This window comes from Boleophthalmus pectinirostris, unplaced genomic scaffold (genome assembly GCF_026225935.1).
Source record: "Boleophthalmus pectinirostris isolate CB_2022bp ecotype Guang Dong unplaced genomic scaffold, ASM2622593v1 HiC_scaffold_21, whole genome shotgun sequence".
Classification (NCBI taxonomy): Eukaryota; Metazoa; Chordata; class Actinopteri; order Gobiiformes; family Gobiidae; genus Boleophthalmus; species Boleophthalmus pectinirostris.
The window spans coordinates 1,217,268-1,234,771 of record NW_026571175.1 but is presented as its reverse complement, the minus strand read 5'-3'; the positions used below and the strand labels follow the sequence as shown (position 1 = coordinate 1,234,771).

At 42.4% G+C, this 17,504-nt stretch overlaps 1 protein-coding gene across 1 annotated transcript in view; it reads left to right on the top strand.

Annotated features, from left to right (window-relative positions):
• The window catches only part of LOC110156489 (ectonucleotide pyrophosphatase/phosphodiesterase family member 2-like), a 55,585-nt gene that overhangs the window by 6,806 nt on the left and 31,275 nt on the right, over positions 1-17,504 (top strand). The window contains exons 5-20 of the mRNA XM_055157550.1: positions 127-187; positions 734-831; positions 921-1,000; positions 2,188-2,307; positions 2,516-2,571; positions 6,469-6,534; positions 6,662-6,734; positions 7,281-7,389; positions 8,178-8,303; positions 8,484-8,515; positions 8,595-8,722; positions 11,094-11,178; positions 13,582-13,669; positions 14,522-14,694; positions 14,781-14,838; positions 15,308-15,447. Coding sequence (XP_055013525.1) covers positions 127-187; positions 734-831; positions 921-1,000; positions 2,188-2,307; positions 2,516-2,571; positions 6,469-6,534; positions 6,662-6,734; positions 7,281-7,389; positions 8,178-8,303; positions 8,484-8,515; positions 8,595-8,722; positions 11,094-11,178; positions 13,582-13,669; positions 14,522-14,694; positions 14,781-14,838; positions 15,308-15,447 — 1,493 coding nt within the window. The remainder of the gene's footprint in view (positions 1-126; positions 188-733; positions 832-920; positions 1,001-2,187; positions 2,308-2,515; positions 2,572-6,468; positions 6,535-6,661; positions 6,735-7,280; positions 7,390-8,177; positions 8,304-8,483; positions 8,516-8,594; positions 8,723-11,093; positions 11,179-13,581; positions 13,670-14,521; positions 14,695-14,780; positions 14,839-15,307; positions 15,448-17,504) is intronic.

Sequence of the window (17,504 nt, the reverse complement as noted above, 5' to 3'; positions counted from 1 at the left end):
ACAAGTCCACATGTAAAGGTACTTTTAATGTCAGTACTACTACTACTACCAGTGTCCAGGATAATAAAGTGTTTGCTGATGTCATGTTTCACAGAACAAATCTCATGTGTTTGTTTTGTTCCTGAGGTGAGACCTCATGGGTGCACGAGGAGTGTACGGAGATCAGGACGCCCGAGTGTCCAGCAGGGTCAGTTCTTTCACTGTTTCACTTTTAAACACATTTAAATGCACATTTGTGTAGTAATACAGAGAGTACTAGGGTCTAGTCTGTAGCCTGTATATAACTCTAGACACAGTTAACCTGCTAACCAACTCCAGTTCATGTTCTATTGAACAAATGTGGCCCCTCTCTCGGTAACTCTGTGATATTTTGGTCTATTTAACCTGTTCTAAGACCTGACTGTCCATTGTGTAACTTTTCTGAAGGAGGCTCCTCCAAATGCTTTTCTCCATGGAGATGTTATTGCCTTCAGAGTATGGCATTAAACCTTTCTATCTTCATGGAGACCAGACCAGACCCAGTTATAGGTCAGATCAGATCAGAATGTCTGTTTTTGAACAATAATACCACCTAAGTAAATTAAATAAATAAGTAAATGTAAGATAGAGCTGTTTAATGTCATATTGTGGAACATTCAAAGCAGAGCACTGGCATTTCCATAGAAACGAGCAGTGACACCAAAAAGTGACACAGTGCACTTGTATCATAGTAACATGACGTGTTGATTTGCAGGTTCATCCGGCCTCCTCTCATCATGCTCTCTGTGGACGGCTTCAGAGCCTCGTATCTGAAGAAAGGACGCTCGGTCATCCCCAACCTGCACAAACTCAGTACGCTCCTTCTCCAGCATGAGCAGCTGTGAATGATTCGATGTGAGACAGAATGTGAAGTCATAGATAACACGTGTTTGATGTGACAGGGGAGTGTGGGACGTCCTCTGTCTACATGAGGCCTGTGTATCCGTCTAAAACCTTCCCAAACCTCTACTCCCTGGCCACGGTGAGGCTCATGCTCATGCAAGTATCGGATTGGTGCATCTGTAGTTGTGATGTCTTATTGTGTTGCTGTTAGTGTCTGTGTGTGTGTGTGTGTGTGTGTGTGTGTGTGTGTAAAATATGTGTGTGTGAGTGGGGTGCCTCTCTCTCATAGGGTTAGAACATTTCCATGATTTTCCTGCAGGAATTTAATCTCAAAATCATCATCTGTTTTGATTAAATGTGCATGCATATGTTGCCTATTGGGATAACTTGACTTTCCTCTGAAAGGGCATTATAAAGATACTGCTGTATGTATGTACGCATGTATGTATGTATGTACGCATGTATGTATGTATGTATGTATGTATGTACGCATGTATGTATGTATGTATGTATGTACGCATGTATGTATGTATGTATGTATGTATGTACGCATGTATGTATGTATGTATGTATGTATGTATGTATGTATGTATGTACGCATGTATGTATGTATGTATGTATGTATGTATGTATGTATGTATGTACGCATGTATGTATGTACGCATGTATGTATGTATGTATGTATGTATGTATGTACGCATGTATGTATGTATGTATGTATGTATGTACGCATGTATGTATGTATGTATGTACGCATGTATGTATGTACGCATGTATGTATGTACACATGTATGTATGTATGTATGTACGCATGTATGTATGTATGTATGTATGTACGCATGTATGTATGTATGTACATGTATGTATGTATGTATGTATGTATGCATGTATGTATGTATGTATGTATGTATGTATGTATGTGTGTGTGTGTATGTATGTATGTACGCATGTATATATGCATGTATGTATGTATGTATGTATGTATGTATGTATGTATGTATGTATGTATGTATGTATGGTATGTATGTATGTATGTATGTATGTATGTATATATATGTATGTATGTATGTATGTATGTATGTATGTATGTATATGCATGTATGTATGTATATGTATGCAAGTGTGTACGCATGTATGCATGTATATATGTACATATGTATGTATGAAGTCAAATTCAAACTGTGATCTTCCTCTTGGACAATTGTGATATATATATATATATATATATATATATATATATATATTTTTTTTTTTTTTTTTTTGTCATATCATGCACACACACTTCCTCGTGTGTGTGAGATCCTTCATAGTCCTGTCTCTGTGCAGGGCTTGTACCCGGAGTCCCATGGCATTGTGGGAAACACGATGCACGACCCTGTGTTCAACGCCACGTTCACCCTGAGAGGACGAGAGAAGCTCAACCATCGCTGGTGGGGAGGGCAACCGGTCAGTCAACTGTCTACTAGCAAAAAAGTTACACACTGTGACTTTACATATGACATATGACCAAAGTACCAGAACGAAGGACAATATCTTTAAGCCATCTAGCATCGGTCATAGATAATTCATTTTAGTTTTACTATACAAAAATAAAATCTAACAGTTGTTTTTGTGAATAAACTGAATAAATAATTTAAAGTGCTTTGTGTTTCAGATCTGGATCACAGCAGAGAAACAGGGAGTGAAGGCCGCCTCCTTCTTCTGGCCTTGGTACTTAAGTTAGTACTGATTATCCTGCAGTATACGAACTAGACACTATTCTGCACACACCTCTACTCTGATCTGTTCTAACCTGTAGAATCTGCTCTGTACAAACCTGTAGACTGTCATCTGTGTGGGTTTGGACCTAGGCACTTGTATTCTCTATTTCAGTCTTTTATGTCGATGAATATGAGTGTGCTTCATACACTTTACAGTATACATCTCTGGACATAGTTAACCCAATAGCTGACACATTCCAAATAGGAAGTGACCATGGGTGTGCTTTGGCTCCATCGACGCTGGCTCCAGTTCACTTTTATTGGAAAAGTCTCTGTAATTGCTGTAGTCAGATTTGTCATTTTGGTGTTCAAGTGTTCTTCCCCTGGGGTTTTTATTTCACTGCTTTGATTATCTTTGACTATTTCTGCTGAGCACTAAGTCTGATTGGATATTTGGTTGCTGTGATACTTGCGGTTGGAAATATGAAACTCAGTTACAAATTTGCTGCTATAACTGATGGCCTCGGTGAGCTTCATTTGGAGCTGAACGCTGTGGGTGACACACTCCCTGAGTTATACTGTACAGTCTGTGGTGTGCGGGTCCGCCGCCTTTTCCAACATCCCTTCATTACGACATGCCTCTGTTTAAACATGCCGGGATTACGACATGCCTCTATTTAGACATGCCTGTTTATTCCGACACGTCATATGTGTGGTTTGGGCTGTGAGAGGGTCTTCTCATTGAGCTGGCACAATGATCTTGATTGGTTATTTATTTAGTCTATACGGTGTTCTCCACAGATCACCTACATGACCAAGCGAAAGAAGCACAAAGGCCCATGCAGCCTCCATTTTAGATTAGATATTTTCCCAAAGTCTGGCCTATGCTCTTTTTTAGAAGTATTCTCTGATCAAGGCCCACGCGTCTTATGACATATGGGAGCGCAAAGTATAACAGGCTCTCACATTAACATTATTCATGTTGGAAAAGCAGAATGTTTGAAAAACAGTAAAGTGCCGCTACTCAATGTCAAAGTAGTTGGACGCTTGAAAAATAATGTTTATGTTGCTACTCTGACAATTAGACATCAATGTCTAAATAGCAGCATGGAACCCTGGTGTGCCTTGGAAAAATGTCCAATTTGAGTAAACTGATTCACAAGGTTTTCTGATGTAATAACTGGACACTTTAGAGCAGGGGTGTCCAAACTTTTTTCATCAAGGGCCACATATCTAAACACAGACGAAGCAGAGGGCCGATTGAGGGCCGAAGCCTGATGCTCAGTACAGGGAATAATTGAAATTTGTGCATGTTTAACACGTTAGAATGAACCATCAGTCTTTATTCATGCTAAGATCCTTAAAACCACACAGTAAATATTAACTATTAGCTTTATCAACAGTGTTGGGAGTAACGCATTATAAAAGTAATGTATTACAGTAATGCGTTGATTTTTGCTGTGATGCAGTAATGTAAGGCATTACAGGGGAAAAAATTTTAATATTTTACTCGGTACAAATGTGAGTAACGCGCGTTACAATGCTTTTTTAACCTGGATTGAAGTGGTGGGTTTTTCTTCATAGAAATTTGCTAAAATCACCACAATATCAGCAGCGGTGAAACGCCAGAGACGCGGCCGGATAGACCTTCAGTTAACCACGGGTGAAAGGACCAACCCAGAACTCTACGCTGTTTAGACCTGGTTTAGACCTGGGTCAGTTCTGGTTTAGACCTGGTTTACAGTTGTCCCTCGCTCTAACGGGGTTCACTTTTCGCGGTCTCGCTGTTTCGCTGATTTTATTTTTTATTTATTTTTTGTGCAATTTTGCATGCCTTTTGTTTATAGTGTATGAACACGTATCGCGTTCCTCCCGCTGCGTCCTGATCGGCTAAGGGACTCCTGTCTCCTCTACAGTACAGAATGTGTTCAGCTGCCAAATTTAAATAAATGTTCAATCTGTAGCAGTGTGATTCTGAAGTGCTGTATGTCTGCAAGTTTTCTCTCTGACAAAATCCACAACGTCGACGAAACGTTCTGCCTCGACAAAGGCTCCTGTGCTCACACCCAAAAGACAGAGGACGATGCAAACCATTGCACAAAAAGTTGGACTTCTGGACACGTTGAAGGAAGGTAGACGTTTCGCGCTGTAGCAGAGTCTTGCACCGGGTCTTGTACCCGCAAATAGTTGCTGAAATCAGGGCCGCGAGCCCCCGCAGCAGGGGGTCTGTAAAGCGCGATCGGGCGACAGCCGCTCTTACCTCCATGAGGTGCGGAGCAAAGCCGTCGGTCACCTTCGAGCCCGTCCTGACAGTGAGTCCTGTTTTAGTCCTAGTTCAGTTCTGGTTTAGTCCTCCTCTTCAGTCCTGGAATCAGTCTGAGGTTAGTCCTGTTATAGTCCTGGTTTAGTCCTGGTTCAGCTCTGGTTTAGTCCTGGTTCAGCTCTGGTTTAGTCCTGGTTTAGACCTTGTTTAGTCCTGGTTCAGTCCATATACGGCACAAAAGTTAAGCTTTTTCACAGTTATTTTGGTGACAGTAACATAAAGTAATGCAATATTAATGTAATGCCTTACATTTTAAATGCAGTAATATTGTAATGTAATGAATTACTTTGAAATGACAGTAATAAGTAATAAATAACACATTACAGTTTTAAAGTAACTTGCCCAACAGTGTTTACCAAGGTAGATTTTCAAAAAACTTGCAATAAAAAGTTTATTTTTCATTGATGCAAGGTAATTTGGGCCAATTCACCTGAAGTCTGAGGGCCAAGAAAAATTAGTCTGAGGGCCGCATTTGGCCCCCAGGCCATAGTTTGGACATGCCTGTTTTAGAGAGTCCTGAGCAAACCAAAAATCACCACTGTTGCAAATTCCCCAGTGCCAGGCACAGTGACGCAGACATCATTTAGCATTCATCTGTTAACAGTAGTCTTTATTTATTAGCCTTTTAGCTTTAGCCTTTTAACATCAGCTTTTAAGTATCACGAGGAGCTGAACAAAGGACGTAAACACACTCAGGCACAACAACACTCGCTCAGTGTGAACATTTACTATAAACAGTCGGTAAATCAGCACATACATGATACTGATGATCAACCCGGCAACCACAGTCTGTCCAACAGCACATGTGTCCCTGCACAAGATGAATCGTTATCAAATTCAAATTCACTTACAGCTTTGGAGGGATGTTTAAGTATGGTTCATTACTATTGCTGCTACTACTACTATCGACGCTGATACTGATACTACTACTACTACTATAACTACAGCCACTACTGCTACTGCTGCCTCTAATACTGTTGCTACTACTACTGCCTCTAATGCTGTTGCTACTACTACTGCTACTGGTTGAGCTATGCTCATGAGCTCTGGGTAATGACTGAAAGAACAAGGTCACGGATACAAGCTGCTGAAATGAGTTTCCTCCACAGGGTGGCTGGGTGCTCCCTTAGAGACAGGGTGAGGAGCTCAGCCACATGGGAGGAGCTCGGAGTAGAGCCGCTGCTCCTCCACGTAGAGAGCTGAGGTGACTCGGGCATCTGTTCCGGATGTCTCCTGGGCGCCTCTCTGGGGAGGTGTTCTGGGCATGTCCCACTGGGAGGAGGCCCCGGGGAAGACCCAGGACACGCTGGAGGGACTATGTCTCTCGGCTGGCATGGGAACGCCTCGGGGTCCCCCCGGTGGAGCTGGAGGAAGTGTCCAGGGTGAGGGAAGTCTGGGAGTCCCTGTCTCAGACTGATGCCCGGCCCTGGATAAAGCAGAAGAAAATGGATGGATGGACTGCTACTACTACCAAAGCTACTGCTACTGCATCTACTACTGCTACTACTACCGCTACTAAAGCTACTATTACTGCTTCTACGACTACTACTACTACTTTATATCTCTTTGTGTTGCTGTGTTCAGGGTCATTCCTCTGGAGAGAAGGATACTGACCATCCTCAACTGGCTGCACCTGCCGGACGACGTCAGGTGTGTCCCTGTCAAACCACTGGGCCTAGAAATAACACGCATGAACTTTACCTTTTTAAACACAAACTGAAAGTGAAACTATACTCATGATACAGCGACATATTGAAGTGTGTGTGAAATGTTTCAGGCCTTATGTGTACGCCGTTCACTCGGAGCAGCCGGACACATTTGGACACAGACTGGGACCTCTCAGCAGCGAGGTGTGTAAAAACAAACTGAAACTCTTTATCTGGAGGCTCATAGTGCTTTACTGCGTATTCAGTCTATACTCAGTGAAGGTGTTTACTATTTAATGGTGTACTGTGTAACTTTTCAGGTGGGGGTCCATCACCTGCTTGTTTCTATGGAGATGTCATTGCTCTGCCTGGAATGTTCCACAGAATGACTTTAAACAGTTCTATCCTACATTTATTCAATTACAGGTGGTTTTATAGCTCAAATATAACTAGAAAAAAAACAGGCATTCTGACAGTGAGCGCCTCTCCATAGCTCTGACCTGTAACTTTGTCTGGATTGGTGTCCATGATGGTAGGAAACGGAATAGGAAAGATTTAATACAATACCATGAAATATTCCAGACCAACCAATAACGTGTCCATGAAGAAAGCATTGGTGGATGGATCCTCCACCAGAAAAGTTACACAATGCTGCATTAAATGTGTAAACAGTTGCATGTGTTGATCACGTGCTGTATATGATTATATTAGTACAGTTGGTTGCATGAGTCATATTGTGTTGTATCACAGCTGGACAACCCTCTGCGTGAGATCGATAACGTCATTGGTCAGCTCATGAACGGACTCAAACAGATGAACCTTCATCGCTGCGTCAACGTCATCATCGTCGGGGACCACGGTGAGAAACAACACTTTCAAATGTGCAAAATGAGAGGAGAGTGATGGTGGTGCCGTGGCACTCCAGAGTCTTTCCCACACGCAGGGGACCACCACAGCCTCGACTCTTCATACAGGGTGCTCCTCAAAGGAGGTGACAGGAGCACAGCGGTGTTCAGAGGAGCACAGCGGTGTTCAGGGGAGCACAGCGGTGTTCAGGGGAGCACAGCGGTGTTCATGGGAGCACAGCGGTGTTCATGGGAGCACAGCGGTGTTCATGGGAGCACAGCGGTGTTCATGGGAGCACAGCGGTGTTCAGAGGAGCACAGCGGTGTTCAGGGGAGCACAGCGGTGTTCAGGGGAGCACAGCGGTGTTCAGGGGAGCACAGCGGTGTTCAGGAGCACAGCGGTGTTCAGGGGAGCACAGCGGTGTTCAGGGGAGCACAGCGGTGCTGACAGGAGCACAGCGGTGCTGACAGGAGCACAGCGGTGCTGACAGGAGCACAGCGGTGCTGGCAGGAGCACAGCGGTGTTGGCAGGAGCACAGCGGTGTTGATCAGTGTTGGTCTGGGGTCAGTGTGAGTGAGCTGCTGCTGTCACATGTAAATGTGTGAGAATGCCCTGAGATACTCTGTGTACTGTATCTTCTGTGTACTACTGTGTACTACTTCCTCTGTGTACTACTGTGTACTGTATCTTCTGTGTACTACTGTGTACTGTATCTTCTGTGTACTACTGTGTACTACTTCCTCTGTGTACTACTGTGTACTGTATCTTATGTGTACTACTGTGTACTGTGTACTGCTTCAGGGATGGAGGAGGCTCACTGCGACCGCACAGAGTTCCTGATCTCGTATCCTCTGAACATCGACGAGATCAACCTCATCCCAGGATCACTGGGACGGATACGACCCAGAGACCCCAAGTCTCCTACATGTATGTACTCAAAATACTACTGTTACTACTACTACTACTACTACTACTACTACTACTACTACTACTACTACTACTACTACTACTGGAGCAGAAGAAGAGGAGGGTCAGAGGGTTAGAGGAGGAGAGGGTCAGAGGAGAGGGTCAGTTGGATCATTTTGTAAATCTCTTGGTTTTGTGCAGATGACCCTCGCGTGGTGGTGGCTAACCTCACAGTAAGTATTGGTGGTGTGTTCGTGTGCTGTTGGAGAGTGGGACTTCTCAGTTCTCTGACCTGTGCTCCGGTTGTTTCAGTGTAAAATGCCCACGCAGCATTTTAAACCCTACCTGAAGCAACATCTACCCAAACGACTGCACTACGCCAACAACAGGCGGATCGAGGACGTGCACCTGCTCATGGAGAGGAAGTGGCACGTCGCAAAGTAAGTGTGAGCACAGTTTGAAGTAGAGGTACTAAGCACTTTTTTGTTCTTTCTTTGTTTGTTTTGCTTTCTACTGTATTTTAATGTTTCATCATCAAAAACATGCCTGCAGAGGTTTTAGAGTCATCCATGCATGCGTGAATCATTTTCTCACCTCTCCCAGGCCTTATTCAAACTCTTCTTATGGTTCGCTGCAAGTATTAAAGGTGTAACAGTAAACAAAAATCACAGTTTGGTACGTATCTTGGTTTTGAGGTCACAGTTCAGTTCATTTTCGGTACAGGATGGGAACAAAATGCAAAACCATTTGCTTGTTTTTTATTTGTGTGTTTATTAAAACAACAATTTGTTTTAACCAGTGGCGGACTGTCCACTTCACACCTAGGCCTTCAGAAGTAGCATGGAGAAGAGCTGGGGAGGTTGTGCTTGTTGTCAAGGCAACCGCTTTAACTATGACGTTCTGCGGGAAACACTGATATCTCCACTACTGTCCTATAGTGACCTGCAACATGAGGGTCCAAGACTGAACCAGGACTGAACCAGGACTGAACCAGGACTAAACCAGGACTGAACCAGGATTAAACCAGGACTAAACCAGAACTGAACCAGGACTAAACCAGGACTAAACCATGATATCAGGACGGGCCCAGAGGTGCGCCCATGTAGACATGAGTGACCACAGGCACAGAGCTTTACACCCCATGGGTCAGGAATTGCGCACGCCCACTTAAAAAATCCACACTAGACACTGGTAATTAAAAACAGTAATACATAGTAATAATTATTTGGATTCGTGTAGCCCACTACTCACAGCTGCAGTATGCGGTTCTCTCTCTGACTGTCCAATCACGGCTCTGAATCAGGTGACGTTGTCGTGCGCTGCTGAAGGCCCTGGTGACACCAACTCAAAATCTGATTGGTTAAAGCAACAGTTTCATGAACATGTATTTTGTGTTGGAGTTCCTGCAAAACGGACTGTGAAAGCCTGAGACTTCTCTGACTTTGACTCTGCCCAGCAACAAATGATGGCTGAAATGTGATTGGTCAGATGCTTTAATATGAACATCCATGTCTGGAAGCAGCACAAGCATCAGAAAAGGTCTGAAATGAAGTGGACAGACATTTGGAATTATTTAATAATAATATTATTAATTATATATTTTATTAGGCCAACAGAGAAGGCCTTGTAGGCCCAGACTGCCCGCCACTGGTTTTAACATTATACAAATGGGAAAATAAAACAAAATGAAGCAGCAAAGTGCTGCTTGGTAATACTAATAACATAAATAAAATATTCTCAAATAAGCAACAACAAATGTATGTATATATATATATATATATATATATATATATATATATATATATATATATATATATATATATTAGTGAGGACCGGGGTGCGATGACTGTAGTTTTGCAGGATTCATGTGGTCAAGTCGGGGGACAGTTGTTGTGAAGGCGGTTGCTCTAACTATAAAGCGCTGCAGGAAACAACTGCCCCAATCATGGACGAGTTCCTTGTGAATGTTAAAGAGTCGAGTCTTCTGTGTAGCTGCACATGAAGTGGCTGAATGTAAACACACACACATTGTGCAAATTCACTTGTGCACAGTCCTGTACTGAACCCAAAGTCCTGTACTGAAACTGTTCGGCATGAAGATGTACCATTACACCCCTAATAAATATACAAGAACATGATACAAAACTGTTCACAGTGACAGGACAAACCTGATGTGATGTGCAGCAGTTTCATTAGTGAGACACACACTGACTGTGTTGTGATAGCGCTCTGAAGGGGGAGTGACTTAGTGCAGGGAGCAAAGTGAGGGGAAAAGGGGGAACTTATAAAACATGTTAACACGTTGTTTGGAGCAGACACAGCGTTTCCAGAACAATCAAAGGGAACATGGTGATCTGTGTTCTGTGGTACAGTGAATAACTCACAGAAGTCAAATACTCCCTGTTTAAGATGAGGACTTAAAGAGCCTGTATTGTATAAGCAGCTCTTTAGTTCATAAATCCACTGTGTACTATCTGCATCTAATAAAAGCGTTCTGTTGTCTGAGAATCAGGAAGAGTGCTGTTAGAGTGCTAGTTGACGTTACCATTACTGTGACGGCAAAACTCTGCTCTGGTCTCTGAGAGTTGTGAAAAGCTCTTATAAACTCATCAGAGTGAATCACTAGGATGCTCTGAATGCAGAAGGTCAGTGAGGAATGACTTTTGGACCACAAAATGAATTAGTTCTGTTTATTCAAGTTTTTAAGACAGTAGCAGGTACAGAGAGTTTAATTTCTCCCAAATCAATGTTTGAAATTGGAAAAAAAAAAAAAAGTGTTTCAGAATCTGATTTGTTATGTTTTGGTTTCAGGAAAATGCGAGAAATGGAACGTCTGAGGAGAGGCTGTTTTTTCAACGGAGACCACGGCTTTGACAACAAGATCAACAGCATGAGGGTAACACACAGCAGCAGCACACACGCCTGTAGGAAATACTGGTACAGTTATTTAAGGTGCATTTGGCAAATTCATTGATACTTTGCAGTGACTTGACGCTGGGGGGGGGCTGCTACATGTATCTCTGTGGTGGAATGTTCAGCAATTACCATTAGCAAACATTGTCAAGAAAGGTTTAAGATTAAGAGATAGTGAAGATGAACAAGCTTGCTCTCTAAAAACATAATGTGATAAAGTAAAAAGCAGTCAAAAAGTCTAAGGCACTCTGTTGGAGTTAGAATAAAAGTCGCCCTTCGTCCTGATGAAGACCCCACGTGTGTCCAAACACGTTGGCTTGTCTCATGAAACCATTAAAGGACTTTCATTCTAATTCCAACAGAGTGCCTCAGACTTTTTGACCACTTTTTACTTTATCACAGTAAGTTTTTACATTACAGGCTTGGTCATCTTCACTGTCCGTTCACTTTTGAGCCTCGTCCTTGAAGAGCACCTGTTGTGGACTTTTAACTAAGATACCCTGAAGGTTTAAGATAATTTGATTTTCAGCAAAATATGGTAAAAGGATAAACTTGTCAACTGAACTTTGGTTGAATACATTTTGCAGCTCATCCAAGCTGGTCAGACCGTGGTGGACACTTTCTTATGTCTGTCTGAAGGGAGGAGCTAACTACACTGAAACTACTCTGCAACTAACACATCTACTTGTTTACAGTTTCTGTTTGTTAGCTAGGTCTATTGCTTGCACTGAGTGTGAGGTCATATTAACAGAATCATTCAGGACTTCTGGACCTGACCTGGCTCCCCCTGTTGTTCTCTTTGTTTGTTTAGATTCATGTTTGAGGATGGAGTTGTAAATAGGAGACAGATGGTGTCTGAGGTCTCCATTTCTGTTCAAAGATGGATTCTCTTTCTTAAAAATAGCCTCTTTAACTGCCCTCTCAAAACAGTTCTTTTCTCTGGCTCAGATCTGTTCCTCACTGTCCTCAAAAGAGTGACCTGTGGCTTGTAGGTGGAGATGTACGACAGACTGAGGTCCTTTTAGGTCAGGAGTGTCAAACTCTTACTTTGGGGCCGGATCAGAAAACTCATGGCATATAAACCCCAAAAATAACAATAAGTTCAAATATTTGTGCAGAGAAATGCAAATCTATTACAGAAATCTTTTTTTAATTGATGAACTTTTACAAAATATTATATTATGAACAACCTGAAACTTTAAGAAAAATGAAATTTCAACACAATGTTTTAACATGAACTTGTGTGCAAATAGGGATCAGTCAATTTTTCTTGGAAAATCCTGCACTCGGCTCCACTTTTTTCATTTTGGACATTTCGCTGATGAGGGTGTCACGGTCAACAGTCAAAATGATCGTCCTTTAACAGCGTTTGGAAAGAGCGAAGAGAAAATATATATTTAAAATAAATAATAAAATAAAATTAATTTTAGTAGAAAATCAGCAGAGAGCCACATTATAGGTCTTGGAGGGCCAGATCCGGCCCCTGGGCCGTATGTTTGACACCCCTTTTTTAGGTGGAGATGAACAGCAGACTGAGGTCCTGTGCTGCTCTCTCGTCTGTGTTGGTTCATCCTCTTGTGAAATGTCTGTTCTGTTTCTCCAGTGTGGCGCTCACTGCAGTCTTCACTACACTGACTGGAGTAGACCATGTTACTTTGTTTGTGGCTCGGTGTTTTGTCTTTGGGATTTCATGTTGTCTGAAATTCCTCTGTAGTTTTTCAGAAACACCAGCCAGGCAACCAACCAGCAAAACAGCAGCATGACAGATTTTTTTCCACTTGTACCAAAATGACTACACAACACTGCTGAATCCTATGTGTATCACCGATTACCAAAGTAAAAGCGGAGAAGGAAGTGCCTTCAGATTCAAGTCTAACTGATCTTGAGACAGAGCAGTGCTTACAGTTAGCATCAGACCCTCAGGGAATGTTGATGATATCTGCTAAATAAGGATCATAGTTTTATATCAATTAAGTGACAGTTTGTGGAAAGAGTTGAGAAGAAAAGGACACTTTAAACCTCCATTTAACTAAATAAAGCCGATATAATTTATTTTCATTAGTCTAATATAACTATTGTGTAGTTTAGACAAGCTTTAGAGTTGTGTATATTATGGTTGCTAGGTAAACAGTTTTGGAATTACCTCCAAGTATGTCATATCTGCTGCCCGTGTCCACCAGGAAGTAACTTTATAAACTTCAAGACACTGACAAAACTAGAAAAATCTAGGCAATATCTGTAGTAAAATGTTCAGTCTATGATGTAAATTGTGTTTTATAAAGAGTGGCCTGATCTGCCACGTGCACTTTAAACCTGATTCACACACAAAACAACCCCCTTTAACTGTCTCCTCCTGAATCTGGTTGAACTGTTGTCTCGTTCTCAGACGATCTTCATCGGTCACGGGCCGAGCTTTAAATTTCAGAAAATGGTCCCAGAGTTTGAGAACATCGAGCTCTACAACGTCATGTGTGGTACGTTTATACAGTAACCTTGTTCTAATGTGAGGAAATGTCCCACACTGAGGCTTTAACCCTGTTCTAATGTGAGGAAATGTCCCACACTGAGTCTTTAACCCTGTTCTAATGTGAGGAAATGTCCCACACTGAGTCTTTAACCCTGTTCTAATGTGAGGAAATGTCCCACACTGAGTCTTTAACCCTGTTCTAATGTGAGGAAAATGTGTCTAATGTGAGAAATGTCCCACACTGAAGCTTTAACCCTGTTCTTTAAATGTCCCACCCTGTTCTAATGTTAATGTGAGGAAATGTCCCACACTGAAGCTTTAACCCTGTTCTAATGTGAGGAAATGTCCCACACTGAAGCTTTAACCCTGTTCTAATGTGAGGAAATGTCCCACACTGAAGCTTTAACCCTGTTCTAATGTGAGGAAATGTCCCGCAGTGGGGCTTTCGTCCTGCTCTAATGTAGTGTCCTACACAGGTTTGGGTCCCAACATTTGATCCCATTTCTTGAGACCAGGTGGGTTGGACTATATCCATCACTGCCGCACATTTAGTCTTGGCTCAGGTCACAACCTTGTGATGTCATCAGTTGGTGATTCAGAAATGCTCTTCTGGGTTTTTAAACTCCACAAAACTTCACCTAATTTGCCTTGAGCTTGTCAGAGTCAGTTTGCCTCCAAGTGTGAAAGAAACAAAACAACTCCAGGGATGGGATATTTATAAGGAGGATACTACACGAAAACACTTAAAGCCCCACTGTGGAACATTTCCTCCCATTAGATCAGAGTGACAGACAGAAGAGTCAGGTGTTGTTATGTTTTGAGTATATTTCCATGAGACATTGTGTCTCTGTTGTGTCAGATCTGTTGGACCTGACTCCGGCCCCAAACAACGGCACGTACGGCAGCCTCAATGACATGTTACGCAACCCACCCTTTAGCCCCGCCCAGCCACAGGAAGTGACATTTCCGACCCCGCCCCTTGACTCTGATGCCATAGCGAATTACGATCTGGGCTGCAACTGTGACGATGAGGTCTGTACAATCACATAAATATAAATGAATTTAACTTATGTGTTCTACAAATGCTAAAGTTTAAATATGTGTTTTTCTTTCCTTAGAACAAAGTGGAGGACACCATCACCCCCTTCAGTCCACCAGATGAGCTGTACGCCTACAGTAAGTCATCACTCAAGTCCCTTTAGTCCTGTGTGGAGATCTGTCCCTTTAGTTCTGTGCAGAGATCTGTCCCTTTAGTCCTGTGTAGAGATCCGTCCCTTTAGTCCTGTGTAGAGATCTGTCCCTTTAGTCCTGTGTAGAGATCTGTCCCTTTAATCCAGTGTAGAGATCTATCCCTTTAGTCCTGTGCGGAGATCTGTCCCTGTGTTAGTCCCTGTGTAGAGAGTCTGTCTGTCCCTTTAGTCCTGTGTAGAGATCAGTCCCTTTAGTCCTGTGTGGAGGTCTGTCCCTTTAGTCCTGTGTGGAGATCTGTCCCTTTAGTCCTGTGTAGAGATCAGTCCCTTTAGTCCTGTGTGGAGGTCTGTCCCTTTAGTCCCATGTAGAGATCTGTCCCTTTAGTCCTGTCTTTAGTCCTGTCTTGCCTCCTCCTGAAGTGCGACTGTATAAATGTCCATGTCGTGTGTCACAGACACGTCTCATGTGCCGTTCGGGCGTCCGGCCGTGCTCTTCCACACTCACTACTCTCTTCTTCATCACGTGGAGTTCATCAGTGGATACAGCAGAGAGCTGGCCCTGCCTCTGTGGGCGTCCTACACCATCCCTGCCCAGGTGAGACACGCCCCCTACACCCAGACACGCCCCCTATTGATTGATTTATTGATTGATTGATTGATTTGATTGGGACAGAGCATGTTAATGGACAAACATGACACGACATGAATGTAAACACACCAGATTGTCACCTAAGGCTCATTTCCATCCATTGTCCCAAAGGGCTGTGGTCACAGGGGCCAGACAATAAAATATTGCACACTCCACTCATTACACAGTTCCCGTTATTGCACAGTTCCTGTTATTGCACATTCCATTCATTGTACAGTCCAAAATATTACACAGTCCAGTCATTGTGCAAGTCCCATTATTTTATAGGAGGGTTTCAGTCACGTGATCACGATGATGCGCGAATTTCAGGTTGAGGGCAGGAAGTGAAGACAAACACGACAAACATGGCTCTGGGGAACACAGATATGGAGAAGAGTTCTTATTGTCAGGATTTAGAGCCAGTAGCAAGACAAAAGTACGAGCAGTTAGTCGACAAATATATTGGGCGTGACCCTGATCTTACTGAAAATGAGAGAATTTTCAACCGAAGTAAAAGATTTGCCGACAATCGAGGCAGAGGACATCACGAACTATTTAGCTCTTCAGACATCGTTCTACACCAGACAACAGATGAAGGTGTACAAAAGTTTGGAGGCTTATAACTTTTTTTGTCAGTGGATGTGTCCTCAACCTTGGTGCAAATCGCCTAAATGATGTTTATGGTTTGGTCTTTGCCGGGGTGAGTTTCTCTTATTTTATGTGTATCGACTGTTATGGGAAAAACTGCAGTGTATCGGCAGTAACCTCTATTTGAACAATTTAATGTCAACAGACGTCGTTAGTCGTTTGTCGTTAATGATTTGTTTATGTTTAGGTAAACCACAAAAAACAATTTAGCTTTGTAACATGCCTTTGTTGAAGTGGTCACTGCAGACACGAGCATTAGCGAATTCTGCTCCTCCCGACCTCTAACAGGTTTGTAATCCACCTTTTACGGCATTTTTCTGTCGGCTTTTCCCATTTCTGACCTTTGTGGACGACTATATTCGATACTCTTCCTTCTCTCGGTTAGAACAATTGGCACAGCCGTAAACTACACAACACATCGGCATTTTCCTCCAGTCAATTCACTTCCTGCCCTCCTATTTGGCCACACATTCAACACATGCAAATATATGTTCATAGGAGATCAATTCAAATCATAATGCAGCTAAACATGAGACATGTTTGATTTGACCATAACCAGTTTTTCATTTGAGATTTAAAAGAGCAGTATGTAGGACACTCTCTCATTGTTAGTGGAGTTAGTTGTTAGTTTCCACCCTGGGCAGATAAAACATTCTGACCAAAGGTGGTCTGTCTGTGGGGTATGAGCAGGTCTCCCCTGGTGGTGGCTCGTGTGGTTCTTTCTGAAATGTCTTTGCGTTTGATGTTCTCCTTTAACGGAGGTGGAGCGAGGGAGGGTAGGACCTTATAAATTAAACAAGCCCTTTTGAGTTTGATCATATTACTAAAATCCAAAAGCCTGTGCTTTTTCAGAATGTGACAGTGGTGGTGGGAAATGGGTTTTTTATCAAGTATTTTTAGACCTCTTTTATAGAGGTGCTCAATGGTTTTAAGTGTTGTGGAGCAGTCAAGAGATCAAGTAGTTAAACAATAAGGGAGAAATGAGGAGAAATAAGTTTTAGCAGCATTTATGTTTAAATTGTTCCTGATGTGATGAAAGTGCTGATTATTAAACTGGATTACCTGGGACACTTTTATAACGTATTGGATCTAGAGTAACTCCAAGGTATTTTATTTCTGAGACCAGATTAAGTTCTACACCAATAAGAAAAAAAAATTCGGTGTGACATTTTGAGAAATACATACAGAAAGTTTTTTTTTTTTTTTTTTGGTGTTTAGCAATAGGCATGAATCCTTGAGCTTTACACAGACTATAAGGCAACTGTGAGGTCATCAGCAGCTTGCTGAAAACTTTTGTCTTGAGTGTAGATGACTGCATCATCTGCATACGTCTGTGCAAATACATTTGGACAAACATTTGGCAAATTATTGATGGA